Source organism: Pristiophorus japonicus, chromosome 12, assembly GCF_044704955.1.
Source record: "Pristiophorus japonicus isolate sPriJap1 chromosome 12, sPriJap1.hap1, whole genome shotgun sequence".
In the NCBI taxonomy this organism is placed as follows: Eukaryota; Metazoa; Chordata; class Chondrichthyes; family Pristiophoridae; genus Pristiophorus; species Pristiophorus japonicus.
Window position 1 is genome coordinate 101,391,895 of NC_091988.1, and position 23,864 is coordinate 101,415,758.

Here is a 23,864-nt window from a genome sequence, read left to right on the forward strand (position 1 = left end):
TATTTACAGGATGTATGATTAATGCTCATATGAGGTGTTTTAGATACAGTTCTTGCTTTGATTGAATTTACAGAATGTATGATTCATGCACATGTGAGGTGTTTGAGATAAAGTTCTTGCTTTGATTGCATTTACAAGAATGTATGATTAATGTACATGTGTGGTGTGTTTTAGATAAAATTCCTGTTTCAACTGTATAAAGATAGAGCGGGTTTACTTGTAAAACTCAGAGTTATTGCCTCGGTACGGACTGAGCAAGCTCTCCGAGATATCTCGTTAGTAAAATAAAATTCTCTCGAAGCACTACTCTGAAAGCCTCCGCCTGAGTTAATTTAAGCTAAAATTTCCTCGACATTATATATCTTATTTAATTGGTGGACTCAAAAATATTATGAAACATTATTGGCTAATTTTCCAAGCACAAGGTGCAGATGGTGATTTCAATGGACGGAAAGTTGTGGGCAGCGCACCAGGATTTCCTGATATGGATGGTCAGTGAGTGAAATTTCCCCCTGGTACTATCCACTTGGTAAATCTGCCCTTAACTAATCTCCCATATCATTGCTTACAAGTAATGTGGTGTTATTATATTTAACTGCTCAGGTGGATCTTGATCTAATCTGGCCTGTCCCTTTAAACTCCATGTAAGGAAAGTAATCTAAATAGGTGTTGGACATCCTGGCGAGTGAGTGATATGTTGGACATCTTGGGGAGTTAAGGGTTAACAGTCAAACTTCCTTGTATCTTAGAACAACGGACTTTTCAAGATAAACAGGATGGCGCTGAAGTGACGGGAGAGGGAAACATGGCTTGTCTTCTGCTTTTAGTGTCTTGAGTGTTATATATGAAAAGTACTGTGCAAGGAAATAAGAGAGAATAATGATGTCAGCCATGAGTGATTAAAGTGTACCTTTAGTGGCTAGTGTAATAGCATAGGCAGAGGGATTCATTAACTATAGCATAGAAAGATAAAGGTTCATAAAGCCTACTCTTTAAAGGATTCAAGAACAGTTAAGTCAGGAAGTCTTGTTTGAGGGAAGTAGCTTTGGAATAAACAACTACAGTGTTTATATGAATGGAGTGTTTTCAAGAGATTCAGGAACAGCTACATTTTGAGGTCTTATCATTGACATGTACCTTTGATGTAGGCAAAATCTCTTGAAAACAGTCCATTCATATAAACAGTGTATAAAGGAGCATGGTTTTCACAGGGCTTGAAAGATAGAACTAGAAACCGAAAGCCGCTCTCCATGTCTAGTTGGGCCGGTCATTTATACTCCATATATACTCCACAATCAAGTGTCTTACTCGAAGCGTGTCATTGTGAACCAGTGGAGGAAGGAGGCTCACTGGCAGTTGAATGTTAACAATAGGTCCTGAGGACAGTTACACACTAATTATTGTGGCTGTTTGATTTTCTTTCAGATTGCCAGCTGCTTGATCAAAGTGGCTCAGGCAGTTTATATACGGACTAATGGGTACACAGGAGTGACACAAGCTGCAATGTAATAATGGGATTTAAGTACTTTCTCTAGAAGATTGGAAGCTTGCAAAGTGTTTAAATCTTGATTAACAGATATCTGGAGGTTGGAGTCTATACCGGGGTTCAAGAAATTTATGTATAGCACAATGGTAATGCTTGCTGTTTCAAACTGAAGGATTGTGAATAAAAATACACATACATGAGTGACAGGCTCTTTGGGCTGTTGTGAAGTTGTTTCTATTCACATCCAATTCTCTCCATCTAGTAACTGCTTTCTAGGAACTCACTTAAAGTATTAGAACAAAAATGTAATTAGGTTATCCAAGTAGATCAGTTCAAAGACTGAAGTTTCTGATAGCGCAGCCCCAGCCATTTACTTACTGTTTTCTCGGTTTCCTCGTCCTCGTGATCTATGCTGCTGAATCCAGCATCATCCAGTTGGTAATCATACACCAGCCCATTCTCAGGGAAAGAAATAGCAATCTGTCATAGGAAGAGTGGGTTATTAAGTGAAGCATTTTTTTTATATACAGTGCAAAAGCGAAGTCACAAAGCAATGATTAGCAAGTATTTGTGATAATTATTTTCAGCACGTTAAAAGAGTTTCTTCAGATATTGATGGGGAAGATTTGCTTTGATTGTTCTGTTTTAGCAACCTTGGAAAGGCATTCCAAAAAAAACCTAGAAATATTGTAAAGTCTTTTTTGGAATGCCAATCCTCCCCAGTCTTGTAAAGTGTGAAATGTTGTTTAACTCTAGTTTAATCTGTGTGTGTAACAGAGACAGAGGGGTCGATTTTAATCCCACTGCCCAGCGGAAATTGTATGGCAGGACAGTTAAAAACAAGCAGGTTACTTACATGCACAGTATGTGTGTGCCTCATATATTTATACAAATTGGGGTCCTTTTATTTCAATGCAGTTTTAATTGGGGCCTGAGCAGGGACAGCGCTGTGGCACTCCTGCTGGGCAGGAACAGGTCTGCTGCTGGTCAAATGTCCGTCAGATAAATCTAAAACCTTCTCTTGTGGGGCAAGGAGGAGGAGTGCTCCTCTGGGCCCCACAAGGAAAGTTGTGACCTCCCCTGCACCAGACTCCCTCCTTTCCCTTGAAAAGCGAAAGCTGGCACATCTGTTTCCTTGCCCTGAACTGCAGACGTACAGTTGTGTTTTGTGTATCAGAAAGAGAGAGAGAGAGAGAGAGTGAGAGATCCAACTTCCTTTTCTGGTTCCCATGTTAGCTAACATTGTTAACGGTTCTCTCTCCTCAGGTATTGTTCCCCTCTTCCTCAAATCTGCCATCATCACCCCCCTTAAAAAAAAACATTTGACCCCTCCATCCTTACAAATTACCACCCCATCTCCAACCTCCCTTTCCTCTCCAAAGTCCTTGAACGTGTTGTCACTTCCCAAATCCATGCCCATCTTTCCTGCAACTCCATATTTGAATCCCTCCAATCAGGTTTCCACCTCTGCTACAGTACCAAAACGGCTCTCATCAAAGTCATAAGTAAACTATCCCTCCTCGTCCTTCCTGACTTGTCGGCAGCCCTTGTCACAGTTGACCACTCCATCCTTTTCCAACGCCTCTCCACCGCTGTCCAGCTGGGTGGGACTGCACTCGACTGGTTTCATTCTTATCTATCTAATCGTAGCCAGAGAATCACCTGCAACGGCTTCTCTTCCCGGTCCCACATCGTTATCTTTGATGTCCCTCAAGAATCTATTCTTGGCCCCTCCTATTTCTCATCTACATGCTGCCCCTTGGCGACATCATCCAAAAACACAGTGTCAGTTTCCACATGTACGCTGATGACACCCAGCTCTATCTCACTACCACTTCTCTCGACCACTCCATGGTCTCTAAATTGTCAGACTGCTTGTCCGACATCCAGTTCTGGATGAGCAGAAATTTTCTCCAATTAAATATTGGGTAGACCGAAGCCATTGTTTTCGGTCCCCGCCACAAACTTCGTTCCCTAACCACTGACTCCATTCATCTCCCTAACGTCTGTCTGAGGCTGAACCACACTGTTCCCAACCTTGATGCCATATTTGATCCTGAAACGAGCTTCTGACCACATATCTGCAGCATAACTAAGACTGCCTATTTCCACTTCAGTAACATTGCCCGTCCCTGCCCTTACCTTAGTTCATCTGCTGCTGAAACATAGAAAATAGGTGCAGGAGCAGGCCATTCGGCCCTTCGAGCCTGCACCACCATTCAATATGATCATAACTGATCATGCACTTCAGTACACCATACCTGCTTTCTCTCCATAGCCCTTGATCCCTTTAACTGTAAGGGTCACATCTAACTCCCTTTTGAATATATCTAACGAACTGGCCTCAACAGAATTCCACATGCTCACAACTCTCTGAGTGAAGAAGTTTCTCCTCATCTCGGTCCTAAATGGCTTACCCCTTATCCTTAGACTGTGACCCTGGTTCTGGATTTCTCCAACATCGGGAACATTCTTCCTGCATCTAACCTGTCCAATCCCGTCAGAATTTTAGATGTTTCTATGAGATCCCCTCTCATTCTTCTAAATTCCATTGAATATAAGCCTAGTCGATCCAATCTTTCTTCATATGTCAGTCCTGTTATCCCGGGCATCAGACTGGTGAACCTTCACTGCACTCCCTCAATAGCAAGAATATCCTTCCTCAGATTAGGAGACCAAAACTGTACACAATATTCAAGGTGTGGCCTCACCAAGGCCCTGTACAACTGCAGTAAGACCTCCCTGTTCCTACACTCAAATCCTCTCGCTATGAAGGCCAACATACCATTTGCCTTCTTCACCGCCTGCTGTACCTGTATGCCAACTTTCAATGACTGATGTACTATTACACCCAGGTCTCGTTGCACCTCCCCTGAAACTCTCATCCATGCCTTTGTTACCTCTAAACTTGATTATTCCAGTGCACTCCTGGCTGGCCTTCCATACTCTACTCTACATAAACTTGAGGCCATCCAAAACTTGGCTGCCCGTGTCCTAACTCGCACTAAGTCCCGCTCACCCATCACCCTTGTGCTTGCTGACCTACATTGGTTGCTAGTTAAACAAAGCCTCAATGTCAAAATTCTCATCCTTGTTTTCAAATCCTCCATGCCTCGCCCTTCCCTATCTCTGCAATCTCCTCCAGCCACGCAATCCTCCCCGCCCCCCACCTCCCCCCCCACCCCCGCCGGGATATCTGCGCTCCTCTAATTCTGCCGTTCTGAGCATCTAGGTGGCCGTATCTTCTGTTACCTAGGTTCTAAGCTCTGGAATTCCTGCCCTAAACCACTCTACCTCTCTTTCCTTCTTTAAGATGCTCCTTAAAACCTACCTCTTAGACCAAGCTTTTGGTTACCTGCCCTAATTTCTCCTTATGTGGCTCGGTGTCAAATTGTTTGTCTTGTAATACTCCTGTGTAAAGAGTTATGGGAAGCGGGCAGGGAAGTGGAGCTGAATCCATGATCAGGTCAGCCATGGATCTTATTGAATGGCGGAGCAGGTTCGAGGGGCGTAATGGCCTACTCCTGCTCCTATTTCTTATGTTCTTATGTTCCAGCATTTTCTGTTTTTAATCCAGTTAAATACTCTGTCTGAAGATCCTTGTACCTAGCACAGAACGAAACATCCATAAGAACGGAAAGTGCTGGAAACACTCAACGGGTCGAGTGGCATCTGTGGAGAGAGAAGCAGAGTTGGCGAGTTGGCCTTTCATCAGGGCTGGAAGAAATTGGAGATTTGGCAGTTTTTTGGGCAGGTGCAGAGACAGGGAAAAAGGGAAAGGAGTAAGAAAGAACTCTAACTTCTTCCAGTTCTAATGCAAGATCATCGACCTGAAACATTAACTCTGTTTTTCTCTTCACAGATGCTGCCTGACCTGCTGAGTATTTCCAACATTTTCTGTTTTTATTTCATATTTACAGTATCCGCATTATTTTGCTTTTGTATTAATATAAATAACTGCTGCCCTTTAATGCCCACTTTGAATGGATAGATTTAACGCCAGGCAGGTTTTCCACATGAAAATCAGAAAGTGTGGGGGGAGTGGGGGGAGGGGTGGCGGGGGTGGGTGAGTTGGCACTGCATACATTTACTAAAAATGCATAATAAGGCTCTTGCACATTCTTTGTGAGAGCTGTATTCAAAGCCGCAAATGGTGTTCGTATAAAATGATCAGTGAACTGGCATCATCCATATGTCCTAATTTCCTGTTCACAAGATCTATGCTAGCAGGACTGTTCACACACGTCGGAAGTTCCAGACACACTATTCGAAAATATATTTGCAAGGAAACTAACTTACACTTTTATTAGGTCTCAAGAGGAATTTAGAGGCTAAGGAGATGGAGAAAATCTAATGAAGAACTATTTTTAGAGATTTTAGTCACATATGGGTGTGTTTTGATGGGAAGGCGGAAAGAAACAGTATATGAAACCATGATGGTAGGATGAAAGGAGAGAATTGGAGATAATTGACTTTTCAACACTAGAGTTCCTTATCTCAATATATATCAATTCATTTAAAATGAACATACCTTCTCCTGCGTCATCTTCTGTCTCAACCACTGGCTGAAAATAGCATAGCTTGCAGCATCACCAGTGCAACCAACACTCCAGAGCAAGGAGAAAATAAACCATGGCTCGATTAAGTCACCCACAAGTTTCAGTTTTTCATGTGGGGGGCCTCTGAGTCCCTGTTCAAAGAAAGGTATAATGCTTTGTGTTTTTACTGTGAAATCCAGTTAAAAGACCAAGTTACATATTGCAAGAAACAATTGCCTATAGGAGGGCGGAGGGGGGTTGACTAAGGCAGTAAAGAGTTCTACAGTTTTGAGGTACTGAGAAAGAAGTTAGAGTTTGGCACAAACTTGATAGACTAAATAGCCTGTATCTGTGGAATAACAACAATTTGCATTTATATAGCGCGTTTAATGTAGTAAAACGTACCAAGGCGCTTCATAGGAATATTATCAAACAAATTTGACACCGAGCCACATAGGACAGGTGATAGCTTGATCAAAGGGGTAGGTTTTAAGGAGCGTCTTAAAGGAGGAAAGAGAGGTAGAGAGACAGAGAGGTTTACGGAGGGAATTCCAGAATTTAGGGCCCAGGCAGTTGAAGGCACAGCCGCCAATGGAGGAGCGATTAAAATCAAGGATGCGCATGAGGCCATAATTGGAGGAACGCAGATTACTTGGAGGGTTGTAGGGCTGGAGGAGGTTACGGAGATAGGGAGGGGTGAGGCCACTGACGAATTGACAACAAGGATGAGAATTTTTAAATCGAGGCGTTGTTAGACCGGGAGCATCCTCAGCATGCCACCTATCTTTTACCCCCGATTGACGAGCTCTGTCTCCAAGATTACCCGGCTGTGGCCTCATGCCATTTGGGTTCCCACCTGGCCGCTGGAAACTGAAGAAAATGTTGATAATGTTGTTATGGTCGGCAGGGTCTCCATGTCCCCGGCCTTGTCAGGTTCTTCGAGCTGAAACAGCTAAGGTCGAAGCTGAAAAAGTGAACTAGCAGCAGGAAATTGGGATCAGCAACGCCCTTTGTGCCGTTTGTGCACTGAAATGGCGTCTGATGCACTTGAGGGGCGAATCGCAGCAGATGCCATATTGGTGAGGGCATTAGTTCGCCACAGTTAGAAGCAGGCAGAGCAGGCAGATAATGCAGAGCAGGCAGATCATATTTACGAAAAGATATACTTGCTTTGGAGGCAGTCAGAGAAGGTTCTCTAGGTTGATTCCGGAGATGAGGGGGTTGACTTATGAGGAAAGGTTGAGTAGGTTGGGCCTCTACTCATTGGAATTCAGAAGAATGAGAGGTGATCTTATTGAAACGTATAAGATTATGAGTGGGCTTGACAAGGTGGATGCAGAGAGGATGTTTCCACTGATGGAGGAGACTAGAACTAGGGGGCATAATCTTAGAATAAGGGGCCGCCCATTTAAAACTGAGATGAGGAGAAATTTCTTTTCTCAAAGGGTTGTAAATCTGTGGCATTCGTTGCCTTAGAGAGCTGTGGAAACTGGGACATTGAATAAATTTAAGACAGAAGTAGACAGTTTCTTAAATGATAAAGGGATAAGGAGTTATGGGGAGTGGGCAGGGAAGTAGAGCTGAGTCCATGATCAGATCAGCCATGATCTTAGTGAATGGCGGAGCAGGCTCGAGGGACCGTATGGCCTACTCCTGTTCCTATTTCTTATGTTCTTATGTGTCATGCAGAGCAGGCAGAGCATGATGTCAATAAGCGTGCAATGCTGATTCGACACCAGCGGTGCCATTTCGGAGCTCAATGCTCCAGCCAACTTAAGCTCACACAGCTGAACAAACATTCAGCAGTAGGAAGGACGCACCCCCCACCACCCCCCACCCCGCCCAACCAGCACTAATTAAAGGGATCATCAACTACATACAGGTTAGTTGCTGGTTGATTTCCTCTGACTGCTGCTACGATTCTGTAAGTGTTTGGTGCTTTCGACAGTTGTTTCAAATTTCAAAAATCTACACGGAGTGGTGCAGTAGATGATGAAGGGCATTTTGCTGACTTCAAGCGGTAGAAATTCAGCCCCGCCAGAAACCTGGCGCACCAACCGTTTTTAAAGTGTTTTTTCCGCCACACTGGATGAGGTGCGTACTTTCGCGAAAGTAGCTCTTTGTCGTTTTATTCAGGCGGACCAGAAGTCGGTCATAATGGGGGCAGAAGTGGGGCAGTAAGCCGAAGATCGACAACGAGAGGGGCGGAAGTGGAGGCAGGCTGGAGTCACCACCGCTGTCAATCATCAGCTGTCAATCGCGTGTGCATTACCACGTCTCTCCCCTTCACTTAAAGGGGAGAGCCGTAGCGAGCTCTGCAAAGATTTTAGTTAGGTCCACTGGGCCACCAGGGAGGGTTTCGGCCGGGCCAGCGGCCTGGCACCCAAGAGTGGGCTGCCACACAGCCATGTCCCACACACAGAGGGATGTAGTAATGGGGGCAAAAACCAGATCAGGGGCAGGAAAGGAATATATTTCCTATTACATTTTAACTGCCCTCCATCTAGTTTCTACCAGGGGTGGGGGGAGTCAAAATCGAGGCCATAGTTTCTTCCTCCACAACTAATGCTGGAAAATTCTACAGCCTCACAAATCTCTGTGTAAAGAAGTTCCTCTTACTCTCTGTTCTATATCTCCTACATTTAACCTTGTACGTATGTGTTATGTATTAATGCTTGGGGGTCACCAGATACCAGAGGGCGCCGCAGTCGAAAGTCATCGGGCTGCATGCATGTGGTAAGTGTGCTTGGTGGGTGTCTTTGTCACGCAGGCACTCTCCGGCTGGAATAAAGATGAATCAGGTTGCACCTGAGTGAGTTTACAGTGACTCTTGAGTCATTACAATTGGCGACGAGGTAATTTAAAAACCTTGAGCACGGTTGGAATCCTGGAGAGATTCATGGAGGGCGAGGATTGGGCGGATTTTGTCGAACGCCTAGATCAGTATTTTGTGGCCAACGGCACGGAGGCAGAGGCCTATGCAGTTAAGCGCAGGGCAGTTCTCCTCACCATTTGTGGTCCGAAAATTTACGGCTTCATGAAGAATCTTCTCTCGCCTGTACGTCCGGTGGAAAAAGAGTACGAGGAATTGTGTACGTTGGTGGGTAACCATCTGAAGCCACAAGAGGGGATCATCATATCACGTTACCGTTTCTACACGCACGTTTGTGCTGAGGGCCAGGTCGTGTCGGGATTTGTCGCCGACCTGCGACGTCTTGCTGAGCCGTGTAAGTTTGGGAACATGCAGGATGACATGCTGCGTGATGTCTTCGTGATAGGCATCAGCCATGATGTGATCCTCAGGAAGCTGTTGCCTGCAGAGACGCTGGATTTGAAAAAGGCCATCGCGACTGCCCAGGCATGAATGACGACGGATGATAATTTGAGGCAGATATCAACGATGAGTCGGAGTTCCACGGGAAGTACTGTAAACAAGATGGCGTCGTCTTTGGGCAGAGCTGCTTTCGCAAAACCTGCCGCCGCACAGAGCCTGCCAACTGGTTCGAACCAGATTTCCTGGAATGCATAAGGGATGGTTTTCTAGACCAATATGTCGAGGAACCAACTAGGGGGGAGGCCATCTTAGACTGGGTGTTGTGTAATGAGAGAGGATTAATTAGCAATCTCATTGTGCGAGGCCCCTTGGGGAAGAGTGACCATAATATGGTGGAATTCTGCATTAGGATGGAGAATGAAACAGTTAATTCAGAGACCATGGTCCAGAACTTAAAGAAGGGTAACTTTGAAGGTATGAGGCATGAATTGGCTAAGATAGATTGGCTAATGATACTTAAGGGGTTGACTGTGGATGGGCAATGGCAGACATTTAGAGAACGCATGGATGAATTACAACAATTGTACATTCCTGTCTGGCGTAAAAATAAAAAAGGGAAGGTGGCTCAACCGTGGCTATCTAGGGAAATCAGGGATAGTATTAAAGCCAAGGAGGTGGCATACAAATTGGCCAGAAATAGCAGCGAACCTGGGGACTGGGAGAAATTTAGAACTCAGCAGAGGAGGACAAAGGGTTTGATTAGGGTAGGGAAAATGGAGTACGAGAAGAAGCTTGCAGGGAACATTAAGGCGGATTGCAAAAGTTTCTATAGGTATGTAAAGAGAAAGAGGTTAGTAAAGACAAACGTAGGTCCCCTGCAGTCAGAATCAGGGGAAGTCATAACGGGGAACAAAGAAATGGCAGACCAATTGAACAAGTACTTTGGTTCAGTATTCACTAAGGAGGACACAAACAACCTTCCGGATATAAAAGTGGTCAGAGGGTCTATTAAGGAGGAGGAACTGAGGGAAATCTTTATTAGTCGGGAAATTGTGTTGGGGAAATTGATGGGATTGAAGGCCGATAAATCCCCAGGGCCTGATGGACTGCATCCCAGAGTACTTAAGGAGGTGGCCTTGGAAATAGCGGATGCATTGACAGTCATTTTCCAACATTCCATTGACTCTGGATCAGTTCCTATCGAGTGGAGGGTAGCCAATGTAACCCCACTTTTTAAAAAAGGAGGGAGAGAGAAAGCAGGGAATTATAGACCGGTCAGCCTGACCTCAGTAGTGGGTAAAATGATGGAATCAATTATTAAGGATGTCATAGCAGCGCATTTGGAAAATGGTGACATGATAGGTCCAAGTCAGCATGGATTTGTAAAAGGGAAATCTTCTGGAATTTTTTGAGGATGTTTCCAATAAAGTGGACAAAGGAGTACCAGTTGATGTGGTATATTTGGACTTTCAGAAGGCTTTCGACAAGGTCCCACACAGGAGATTAATGTGCAAAGTTAAAGCACATGGGATTGGGGGTAGTGTGCTGACGTGGATTGAGAACTGGTTGTCAGACAGGAAGCAAAGAGTAGGAGTAAATGGGTACTTTTCGGAATGGCAGGCAGTGACTAGTGGGGTACCGCAGGGTTCTGTGCTGGGGCCCCAGCTGTTTACATTGTACATTAATGATTTAGACGAGGGGATTAAATGTAGTATCTCCAAATTTGCGGATGACACTAAGTTGGGTGGCAGTGTGAGCTGCGAGGAGGATGCTATGAGGCTACAGAGTGACTTGGATAGGTTAGGTGAGTGGGCAAATGCGTGGCAGATGAAGTATAATGTGGATAAATGTGAGGTTATCCACTTTGGTGGTAAAAACAGAGAGACAGACTATTATCTGAATGGTGACAGATTAGGAAAAGGGAAGGTGCAACGAGACCTGGGTGTCATGGTACATCAGTCATTGAAGGTTGGCATGCAGGTACAGCAGGCGGTTAAGAAAGCAAATGGCATGTTGGCCTTCATAGCGAGGGGATTTGAGTACAGGGGCAGGGAGGTGTTGCTACAGTTGTACAGGGCTTTGGTGAGGCCACACCTGGAGTATTGTGTACAGTTTTGGTCTCCTAACTTGAGGAAGGACATACTTGCTGTTGAGGGAATGCAGCGAAGATTCACCAGACTGATTCCCGGGATGGTGGGACTGACCTATCAAGAAAGACTGAATCAACTGGGCTTGTATTCACTGGAGTTCAGAAGAGTGAGAGGGGACCTCATAGAAACGTTTAAGATTCTGACGGGTTTGGACAGGTTGGATGCAGGAAGAATGTTCCCAATGTTGGGGAAGTCCAGAACCAGGGGTCACAGTCTAAGGATAAGGGGTAAGCCATTTAGGACCGAGATAAGGAGAAACTTCTTCACCCAGAGAGTGGTGAACCTGTGGAATTCTCTACCACAGGAAGTAGTTGAGGCCAATTCACTAAATATATTCAAAAGGGAGTTAGATGAAGTCCTTACTACTCGGGGGATCAAGGGGTATGGCGTGAAAGCAGGAAGTGGGTACTGAAGTTTCATGTTCAGCCATGAACTCGTTGAATGGCGGTGCGGGCTAGAAGGGCTGAATGGCCTGCTCCTGCACCTATTTTCTATGTTTCTATGTTTTCACCCTGTTGGTGTTGTGGGGGCAATCATCAGCATCATCAGTGTCGGTTTAGACAATACTCATGCAATGGATGTTCGAAAGTGGGGCATCTTCACAGGATGTGTCCACAACGGAGCAAGCGTGGTGTGGCTCACCGCATGGTTGATGAGGACCAGTACAGTGATGGCCTGGATACGCAACCCGAGGAGGAAGTGCATGGACTGTATTCGTTCCTGAGCAAGAGCCAGCCGATAGTCATTAATGTGAAGCTGAATGGCGTGCCTGTATCAATGGAGCTGGACACAGGTGTGAGCGAGTCGATAATGAGCCAAAGGACATTCGACAAGCTGTGGGACACTAAGGCTGCGAAACCAAAGCTGAGTCCAGTCAATGCCAGGTTGCTTACTTACACTAAGGAACTTATACCGGTGCTCGGCAGTGCAGCAATCGAGTGTCATATGACAGTGTGATTCATGAGCAACCTTTATGGATCATCCCAGGTAATGGTCCAATTCTGTTCAGCAGGAATTGGCTCTAGAAAATCAAGCTGAACTGGAATGATGTCAAGATGTTGTCCTCGGTGGATGATACTTCATGTGTTCAAATATTGAAAAAGTTTCCTTCTTTGTTTGAACTGGGCATTGGTAATTTTATGGGAGCTAAGGTGCAGATTCACCTGGACTCCAATGCAAGGCCTGTCTATCACAAAGCTCGGTCTGTTACGTACATGATGAGGGAGAAGATTGAAATTGAGCTCGACAGACTCCAGAGTGAAGGGATCATATCACCGGTCGAGTTTAACGAACGGGCTAGTCTCATTGTTCCTGTGTTGAAGAGTGATGGCACTGTCAGGATTTGTAGAGACTACAAGGTTACGATTAACCGATTTTCGAAACAGGATCAGTATCGGTTACCGAGGGCTGATGACCTGTTTGCCATGCTAGCTGGTGGAAAGTCGTTCACGAAACTGGATCTGACATCGGCTTATATGACACAGGAGCTTTTCGAACTTCAAAGAAACTCACCTGCATCAACACCCATAAAGGACTGTTCGTCTACAACAGGTGTCCTTTTGGGATTCGTTCGGCTGCAGCCATATTTCAGAGGGATATGGAGAGTTTACAGAAGTCCGTTCCTAGAACTGTCGCGTTTCAAGATGACATTCTGGTCACAGGTCGCGACAATGCTGAACATCTGAACAGGGTCTGGACAAAGTGGTACTCAGGCTGAAAGCTCGAAGTGTGTAGTCAGGGCACCTGAAGTCGAATTCCTCGGGAGGAAGATTGCTGCTGACGGTATCAGGCCCCCTGATTCGAAAACCGAGGCCATCAAAAATGCGCCCAGGCCTCGTTCGTTCCTTGGGCTACACAACTACTTTGGTAATTTCTTACCCAGATTGAGCACTTTACTAGAGCCACTGCGTGTATTACTAAGAAAAGCAACAACTGGGTCTAGGGTGCGTCTCAAGATAGAGTCTTTGAGAAAGCCAAGAATCTGCTATGTTCAAACAAGTTGCTTGTTCATTATAATCTATGTATTGGCCTGTCATGCTTCATCTTATGGGGTTGGCTGCGTACTCCAACAAGCAAATGAATCGGGCAAGCTACAACCTGTATGCTTCGAGAAGCCTGTCTGAAGCGGAAAGAGCTTACAGTATGGTAGAGGAAGAAGCTTTGGCCTGTGGGTATGGGGTAAAAAAAATGCAGCAGTATCTGTTTGGTCTTCGTTTTGAACTAGAAACGGATCATAAGCCACTCATTTCATTGTTTGTGAAAAACAAAGGTATTAATATCAATGCATCGTCCCACATTCAAAGATGGGCGCTGACATTCTGCCTATGATTACGTCATCCGTCATAGACCTGGTACTGAGAATTGTGCCGATGCATTGAGTCGTCTGCCTTTACCCACAACTGAGATGGAGATGCCTCAACCTGCAGATCTACTGTTAGTAATGGATGCTTTTGAGAGTGAAGGAACACCTGTCACTGCTCAACAAGTTAGGATCTGGACCAGACAGGACCCGATTTTATCAGTTGGGAAATGGTGTGTACTCAGTGGTGATTGGTCTGCCATACCTATGTAGATGCGTGAGGAGACCAAACCTTACAGCCGTCGCAAGGATAAGCTGTCCATTCAGTCAGACTGTTTACGGTGGGGTAATCATGTAATCATGCCGAAGAAAGGTAGAGAAAAATTTGTACGTGAACTTCATAGCACTCATCCTGGTATTGTCATGATGAAGTCCATTGCTAGGTCTCATGTATGGTGGCCTGGAATTGACTCTGATCTGGAATCATGCGGCATCAGTGCAATACTTGCATGCAGCTAAGTAAAGTACCAACGGAATCTCCGCTGAGTCTTTGGTCGTGGCCATCCAATCATGGTCGAGGATCCACATTGATTTTGCAGGCCCGTTCCGAGGAAAGATGTTTTTTGTCGTAGTAGATGCATATTCTAAGTGGATAGAGTGTGTTATTATGTCATCCAGCATGTCTACAGCTACCATTGAGAGCCTTCGTATCATGTTTGCTACTCATGGTTTGCCTGACATTGTTGTGAGTGACAACAGATCTTGCCTCACAAGTCTTGAGTTCCAGGAGTTCACGAAACTCAATGGCATCAGACATATGGGATCAGCTCCATTCAAGCCTGCTTCTAATGGTCAAGCAGAGCGTGGCGTTCAAACGATCAAGCAAAGTGTGAAATGTGTAACTCAGGGCTCACTGTCATGTATATTGCTCAGTTACAGATCAAGACCTCATACGCTTACTGGGGCTCCTCGTGCTGAACTACTGATGAAGAGAAATCTCAAGACCAGGCTTTCTCTTGTTCATCCTGATTTGAATGATCGTGTTGAAAACAGACGTCAAAGTCAGCAATGGTGTCATGATTGTGTTGCCGTGTCACATGACATCTTGGTCAACAATTCGATTTATGTACTGAATTATGGTCAAGGTCCAAAGTGAATTGCCGGCACTGTTATAGCCAATGAGGGTAACAGAGTGTTTATTGTCATGCTCAAGAATGGGCAAACATGCAGATTAAACTGCGGCACATGGATGAATTGGAACCGAGTGAGGAAGATGCAGTCAGTGACCAACCAACCATTGTTCACTCATCAGAGGACTCTGCTGACATTACTGACTCTGAACCTTCAGTCTCTGATGTGGTCATGACCACCCCCATCAGATCGGCTACTCAGCCCTCAGTCTCAATGGACTCAGAATGCTCGCCCAGAGCCAAAGTTGAACTGAGACGATCAACTTGTGAGAGGAAAGTCCCAGACCATCTTAATTTGTAAAAAGATTGTTGTTAAGATTTTAAAAGGGGGATGTTATTATGTAATAATGTTTGAGGATCACCAGACACCAGAGGGCACTGCGGTTGGAGGTCATCGGGCTGTATGCATGTGGCATGTGTGCTTGGTCACCTGTATATAAGCTGGGTGTCTTTGTTACGCAGGCACTCTCAGGCTGGAATAAAGATGGATCAAGTTGCACCTGAGTGAGTTTGCAGTAACCTGACTCTTGAGTATGGCCCCTTGTTTTAGGCCCACACTACTAAAAACAGTCTGCTTCTATCTTCCCTGAGCCGTCATTTTCAAAGTTAGCATAAAACTAAGTTAGAAGCTAGGAGGTACTCTTTTTGTAGACTATTATTGACCTCGAAAACAAGTTGCCACCACATACAGTGAGTGTGAATTTGCTGCATGATCATCATCATCATAGGCAGTCCTTCAAAATCGAGGAAGACTTGCTTCCACTCTAAAAGTGAGTTCTCATGTGGCTGTACAGTCCAATGCGGGAATTACAGTCTCTGTCACAGGTGGGGCAGACAGTGGTTGAAGGAAAGGGTGGGTGGGGGAGCCTGGTTTGCCGCTCGCTCTTTCTGTTGTCGGCGCTTGATTTCTGCATGCTCTCGGCGACGAGACTCAAGGTGCTCATCGCCCTCCCAGATGCTCTTCCTCCACTTTGGGCGGTCTTGGGCCAGGGATTCCCAGGTATTGATGGGGATGTTACACTTCATAAAGGGTGTTCTTGAAGCGTGTCCTCTGCCCACCTGGGGCTCACTTGCCGTGTAGGAGTTCCAAGTAGAGCACTTGCTTAGGGAGTCTCGTGTCGGGCATGTGGCCCGCCCAACGGAGTTGGTCGAGTGTGGTCAGTGCTTCGATGCTGGGGATGTTGCCTGAGTGAGAATACTGATGTTGGTGCGTCTATCCTCCCAGTGGATTTGCAGGATCTTGCGGAGGCAACGCTGGTGGTACTTCTCCAGCGCTTTGAGGTGTCTGCTGTATATAGTCCAAGTCTCTGAGCCATATAGCAAGGCAGGTTTCACTACTGCCCTGTAGACCATAAGCTTGAGACAGATTTGAGGTCCAGAAACAATGCTGTAGAAAAATCAACGCCGTGGCACTCAAAGACCCAGTTAAGAAAGCCCTATACAGCCAGTGTCTACTGCCTACCTGGCAATCGTTGGTGACCCTGAGATACAGAGTTCCCTCAGCACCTGGTCTGCCCTCAAGGCCTCCATAACCAGCGCCTGCGAAGAGACGCTCGGTCACTCAACCAAGAAACACAAAGACTGGTTTGACGAGAATGACCAGGAGATCCAGGAACTAATAAACCACAAGTGCAGGGCATTTCTGAACTTAAAGCAGCAACCCAACTCAGGTGCAGCAAAGCAGCTCTACAGGCGGCTGAAGGCCGAGGTCCAACAAAAAACTCGAGACCTAAAGAATAGATGGTGGGTGGTGAAAGCACAGGAGATCCAATAGTTGGCCGACAACCATGACGTGCGAGGATTTGCTGCAGACTTGAAAAGGGAGCTGGATTATTTCTGGAGTATGGGCAGCATAACTGCCTTTAGAAGGTATATAGTTATTGGGGTGGCGGGGGTGCGGTTTCTCCCAGTCACCCTGATCTCCTGGAACTTGTTAACTTGTTTGATTGGTTACAAAGAAATTTCCCAGAGTTTCTTTTCTACATCGGCTGAAGTATTTTTCTCTGTATTTATACCTCTTCAAAGAGATTATGTCACTGGTGAGTGAGAAGGATAGGTGTGATGGTGTATAGAAGTCACACAATAACAATATAGGACAGGCTCAATCTTTCCCCTTTCTTTCTTTTTTGTATGTTTGTAAATAACTAGAGTTTTGGTGAATTGATCTATTGTAATCTGACCTCTCTGGGAACCAAAGGCTTAAAGAAGCACTCCATCAGTTTGAAGAGGCTGCAAGCAAGATTACTGTCCGTCGAGGCGATCACCTCTTTCACCGATATCCGCACAACGAAAATTGACTCCTGCGATAAAAGGAAAAGGAGTTAAGAAAGTTCAATCTATAAATTGCTTTATTTTAAAATAACTTTGTGTCAGTATACTAAGGAGGAACAAGAAAGAAATAACTTGTCCTGGTGCGATCAGGCTGTAGTATCCTCTGACATATATAGTCGAGTCCACATTTATATTAACAGAATGTTTATTGATTCCTAGCTAACTCTGTATTCTACCTATTGTTCCTGTCTAGTGCTGTTATACTTTCTAATATGTTTCTACAGCTAAAGAGACCTCGGAGGAGATGTTCTGCGTGTTCGCTATGGAGGACAATTATGGTGAGAGTTTGTGTACAACCAAGTAGCACGTACCTGTTTCAGGCAAATCATTTGGGGGGCAGTCATGAATATGTACTCCCTGTACACTCACAGCCCATAATTTGGTAGCTACAGGCAGAGTTTTGGGGGAGGAGAGGCGAGGGGTGTCCACTGCTATTTAAAGCGGCTGTAACTGCTGTTAAAAGGGCAGGGCAATTTTCTCAGGAAACCTTGGAAGAGGATTTTGTTTGCAGTGTACAGATTTATAAGGAGGATTGCCCTGTTTCAGGGTACCCTCTCCACACAGTGTTACAGAGTACCCAACAGGAGAAAGTACAAAAGATCAAGTCAGCCAGTGCCACCCAAAGGAAGTGCTGAAGAGATCATCCAGTACCTTACACCAAGTAAATAGCCAAAGTATCTAGGTCACAAAATGTTTCCACCCATCTGTTAAACATTGATTGCAAGTAACACTCGCACCACAAGTGCCAGGCATTGACCATCTCCAACAAGCGAGAGTTTAACCACCTCCCCATGGTATTCAATGGTATTACTATCCCATCGCTGAATCCCCCACCATCAACATCCTGGAAGTCACCATTGACCAGAAACTTAACTGGACCAGCCACATAAATGCTGTGGCAACAAGAGCGGGTCAGAGGCTGGGTATTCTGTGGCGAGTGTCCCACCTCCGGACTCCCCAAAGCCTTTCCACCATCTACAAGACACAAGTCAGGAGTGTGATGGAATACTCGCCACTTGCCTGGATGAGTGCAGCTCTAATAACACTCAAGAAGCTCGACACCATTAAGCACAAAACAGCCCGCTTGATTGACACTCCAACCTTCAACATTCACTCCCTCCACCACCAGCGTACCGTGGCTGCAGTGTGCACCATCTACAAGATGCACTGCAGCAACTCACCATGACTTCTTTGGCAGCACCACCCAAACCAGCAACCTTTACCACCTAGAAGGACTAGGGCAGCAGGCACATGGGAGCACCATCACCTGCAAGTTCCCTTCCAAGTTACACACCATCCTGACTTGGAAATATATCAAAATCCTGAAACTACCTCCCTAACAACACTATGGGAGCACCTTCACCACAAGGACTGCAGCGGTTCAAGAAGGCGGCTCACCACCACTTTCTCAAGGGCACTTAGGGATGGGCAATAAATGCTGGCTTTGCCAGCGACACCCATATCCCGGAATGAATAAAAAAAATAAGGAGAATCTGTTTCCAATGGCAGGAGGGTCAATAACCAGAGGACATAGATTAACGATAATTGGCAGAAAAATCCAGGAGGGAAATGAGAATAAACTTTTGTTACACAATGACTTGTTATGATCTGGAATGCACTGCCTGAAAGTGTGGTGGAAGTAGATTCAATAGTAACTCTCAACAGGGAATTGGATATCAAATTTGAAAGGAGCAATTTGCAGGGAGAGTGGGGCTAATTGGATAGCTCTTTCACTGAGCCAGCCTAGGCACGATGGGCTGAATGGCCTCTTTCTGTGCTCTATGATTTTAATGCCTATGAAATAATTTTCAACAAAGTACTCCCTCTGACTCTCACTTTGAAGCAGGTGTATAACAAGAAGATCACGTTCCTAACATCAGGATGGCACAAAATGAATGATTTTGAGCCACCGTATATCTGCACAATCTTTAGGAGAATTGAGATGTCCTCACCAGCCTAAATTTTTTTCATCAAGATATTCTTGAACATTTTCAAAATAAAATTCCTGTATATGTATCTTAGTTATTTGTTAATCACCATGAGCTCGATATTAACCTCCTCATGACAGGCAGGAGGGGGTTGGCAGGGAAGGGGGTGTCGGTTAAACATTTAAAAACGGGAACGCATCCCCAACCCACCATGTGCATACCCATCGCCCTTTTTACGGCAGCGTGTTTTATGTTGTGCGGATGTGGCGTCTTGGAGAGGTGGGACACTTCATAAACATATTTAAATCAGGCTTCCACAGTGCAATTGGAAGCCTGATGTAAGTGTAACAGTTGCCACGTGTGAATCTTGCTGGCTGCCTGGCGGGAAATGGAAGAAAAAAATGATAGAGGTCCTTCTGTTAAATTCTGTAGGCCCTCCATGTTCTCGGCCTTGCCGGATTTTCCCTGCACTACCGCGCTCCCTCCCCGCCTCCCTGTAAATATCGGGGCCATTGCTTTTCTCTTTCCCAATTGGTTATTTTCTACTTTAGTTATTCACCAACCATATAACACAAATCTTTTCTTCCCAGTTTCAATCTTCTTCCCAATCACATTACAAAAAAAAACATATAGCTACAACTACTAAGAAACCTTCACCATTCCCTCATTCCCCCTCTCTCATCCCCACACAGAGTCAGATGGTGGGGATGCTTTTGATAATAGTGTTGCTTTAAATGTTGTGAATTCTGAGGTGAGTGCACTGTCATATGCTCCTCGGAATAAAATGGCAAGCGATTACCTGGACGAACCTAAAGTTCCATTTACACAATGATGAGAAAGAGACACCTAGGCCTTTACTAGCCTTGGGCCTGAGATACAGAGCTTGTGCACCTGCTTCTGCCTTTACTCAGCTTCCAGGCCTACCTGTTCTCCATTCTCAACCCACCTAGGTTTATAAATATTCAAATATAGCAACATAACTTTTGAGCTGTTCCGCTGTAGTAGCATTTACTGACCTCCAGGAAATGATCAAAGAGAGATTCCAGTTTAGTTTGGTAGAGTTCTAAGGCCGTGGGAATAGTCTTCAGCCAGCATTCAACAAATGGTTTCAGTCCCAAAATACTGGGCTCTAGGTAGACCATCCCACAGCGAGACACAGTGGCTGGAGAGGCCACTGCCAGGTCCTGCACCTCAAACATCATCGTCATCACCTCAAAAATAAAAAGAGATAGATTATTCAATATCTTCCCACTCTGAGATCAGATTCCAATACACAATACAGAACTCAAAGTGGAGCTATTCATTTCATAAACCGGTAGCATTACAATGAAACTTTCAGAACAGAATCCCTGATGGAAAATGCTGGAAATACTCAATAAATCAGGCAGCAACAATGGAGGGAGGAAGGTAGGATTAATGTTTTAGGTCGATGACCGTTCGTCCGAACTGGAAGATGTTACAGATGAACTGTTTATGAGAAATCTATCTATCTCAGCCTTGAATATACCCACTGACCGAGCATTCACAGAACTTTGGGCCAGAGAATTCCAAAGATTCACAACACTCTCAGTGAAGAAATTCCTCCTCATCTCAGTCTTAAAAGCCGGCCCTTTATCCTGAGACTATGGGCCCAAATTTGGCCCTCCGTTTTTTTCCGCGCATCTCTGACGTTTTACTTCAAAAGCAGCGCCGAAAAAACTCCCTGCGATCATGGCCGATTCTCGGGCCATCTGTGGAGCTGGCGTGGTGTACAATGAAGAAAGGGGGACAGATCTAGGTCCGTGCTGGCCGCACAGAGCCGGCAGGGGGGCGGGGCCTAATCTGAGTGACTGTGCAAGTGCCGGCAGCACACGCATGCGCGTTGCAGCGTTCGCGCATGCTCAGTGAGGCATTAACATTGGCAATCAGCCATTTTTAAAGGGAGAACCTCTCACTTAGTTTTGGATGCCTGCTTGATGTTTTGAAAGTTATACAAGTGTTGTTTGGAGTACTCGGCAAGAAATCAGCTGCTAAACCTCCATCATGCATAGATGAGAATAATTCATTGCTGCAAGCAAAATAAGGACTTTGTGTTTTTAAAAATCACTGAGTGTCAAATCAATACAGCAATGCAACACCGTGCCCCAAGAACGAAGAATTTCACACATCAAGAAGTGGAGGTACTATTGCATATAATCGAGGAAAGATGGCAGGAGCTGGATACGAGCAACAGAGGTCGCACAAAAGTGCCACCCAAAGAAATTAATAAACACTGGAACAAACTTGCAGAAGATTACTGCGCAGTGGCGAATACCACGAGAAGTGGAAAGCAGTGTAAAAAGAAATGGGAGGACCTTGGTCAAGCAGTTAGTGTAAGTAATATTTTCATTTGTCAATGGAATTGCATCTGTAAATGTGACCATCTGTATATATCCCACCCAGCAGAAAGACAACCTCTCTAACAAGTTATGTTTTCATCGTTGCAGAAGAAATTGGCCCACAACAAAAGGGAAAGAACTCGAACAGGAGGAGGCCCTCCAAATCTGCACCCGCTGACACCCTTGGAACAGAGGGTCGCTGCTTTGATGGGTCCTGCCTGGAAAAAAGCAATCAGTATTGCAAAAGCTGGGCCCACACTCTAGGGAGAGGGTAAGTACTGAAAATTAACGTGGCCCTTCAAATCAACCTGCTGCCTGCCGCCTATGTGTGAGACTACTCATTCCAGCCATCCTGCCCCCTCCTCTGCTGCTAACCATTTGACTGTTCTGTTGTATTTTGCAGAACCTGATGCCAATCCTGAAGATACAGAAGAAGATTCAGACATGGGCGAGCCAGACCAACTTTGTAGGGGGGAGGGGGTGATCATGGAGAGGTATGAAGGGGAGAATCTTGAACTTGCTTTGCCAAGCACTTCCATGATTTCTGATTCGTCATTCCGTGGTTTGAGCGCGGCCCAGTCCCTGCATAGTGGTTTAAAGTCTGGTTCGACATTCTGTGGTTTCAGCTCATCCCAGTCCCTGCATAGTGGTTTAGGGTCTGGTTCGACATTCTGTGGTTTCAGCTTATCCCAGTCCCTGCATAGTGGTTTAGGGTCTGGTTCGACATTCTATGGTTTCAGCTCGTCCCACTCCCTGCATAGTGGTTTAGGGTCTGGTTCGACATTCTATGGTTTCAGCTCGTCCCAGTCCCTGCATAGTGGTTTAGGGTCTGGTTCGACATTCCGTGGTTTCAGCTTATCCCGGTCCCTGCATAGTGGTTTAAGGTTTGGTTCGACATTGGATGCTTCCAAAAGTCCAGAGGTTGCAGATTCCAGTGTTGCTGGAATGCAATATGGATCATTCAGTGCCCCAATATCCCAGCCTGCGACTCCCAGTGCTGGTGGAATGCAGCCTGGAACAGCCATGGTCGCACCTTCCCAGCCTCACAGTGGAGGGATTCCGCTAGACAGACCCAGGGCGAGGCCAAGGAGAAATGTACCACGCTGTCCTGAGCTGGAGGGTGCAACAGATGCGGCTCAGGTGATGGCATTGGGAATGGAGACCAATGAGCTTACCCGATCACTCTAAACATCGTCAGTGGGGTGGGTGATAAGGTAACGATACTGACGGCAAAAATAGCAATACTGTCATGGGACATGAGGGAGGACATTTCAGAGGCAGCGGGAACGACGGCACAGGCCATCAGGGAGGGAATTTCAGAGGCAGCGGGAACGACGGCACAGGCCATCAGGGAGGTAGCTGCTGCAATGAGGGCACACAGCCAGGCCAATCCACTGCCACTCCTACGGCAATCCCCGCACTGTAGAGATCCAAGCCGTAACCACCTCCCCCCACACCCGCACCCCCACCACCACCCTCCATGAAGCAGTGCACATTCACCGAGATGTGGATCTGAGATGGCTGCAGCCTTTCTTTGCTGCTGTTGTTTTTGTTGTTGTTGTTGATTTTACTCTTGTAACTGTTTTCAAATGTAAATTGTTTTGTAAGTGATGTAACTTTACAAGACTAAAGTGACCTTAAAGTTTTTAAGTGATCTTACAGTGTAAGTTTTTTCTAATGGAAATTGTTTTGTAAGTTTTGTAACTTTACAACTTATAAGTGATCTTTGGGTTTTTAAGTGATCTTAGAGTGTAAATGTTCTCACATTTTGTAAGTTATTTAATTTCACACATAAAAAGCGATCTTGAAGTTGAAGTGATTTTAGAGTGTAAGATTTTTCACATTGAAATTGTTTTGTAACTTTTGTAACTTTACAAGTTTAGAAGTGATCTTAAAGAGTCATATTAAAGTAGTTCGATAAAAAAAAAATATTTTATTGCACTAAAGTGTACATTCAAAAATTTTCAATAAAATATTTTTTACGTTGAAACTGAATCATGTTCCATTAACACAACACACAGCCCAGCTCTTTTCACTCCCAAAACAAGGTAAGAAACCCAAAGGTCTTTTGTTTTCTCCCCATCCCCTTCAGTCATGTGACTTCTCTATCTCTCCTCGTCAGCACCCACCCCCGCCCCCCACAGCCTGAAAAGTTCAGCCTTCTTTCTCCCTTCATCCCTACATCCGCCTCCCAAGCCTGCAGAGTTCTGCCTTCTCCCTCCCTCCCAAGCCTGCAGAGTTCAGCCTTCTCCCTCCCTCCCTCCCTACCCCCCACCCCCCTAAGCCTGCAGAGTTCTGCCTTCTCCTTCCC

General features: G+C 45.4%; 1 protein-coding gene across 8 annotated transcripts in view; it reads right to left on the minus strand.

Annotated features, from left to right (window-relative positions):
* Window positions 1-23,864, minus strand: part of dnah1 (dynein, axonemal, heavy chain 1) — a 668,552-nt gene that overhangs the window by 243,886 nt on the left and 400,802 nt on the right. For all 8 annotated transcript variants that reach the window (XR_011596078.1, XM_070895813.1, XM_070895814.1 and 5 more), the window contains 4 exons: window positions 20,213-20,407; window positions 17,118-17,237; window positions 6,018-6,176; window positions 1,865-1,966 (listed from right to left, as the gene is read on the minus strand). Coding sequence is in view for 7 of the 8 variants with exons in the window: in XM_070895813.1 (XP_070751914.1) it covers window positions 1,865-1,966; window positions 6,018-6,176; window positions 17,118-17,237; window positions 20,213-20,407 (576 nt within the window). In the remaining variant the exon portion in view is untranslated. The remainder of the gene's footprint in view (window positions 1-1,864; window positions 1,967-6,017; window positions 6,177-17,117; window positions 17,238-20,212; window positions 20,408-23,864) is intronic.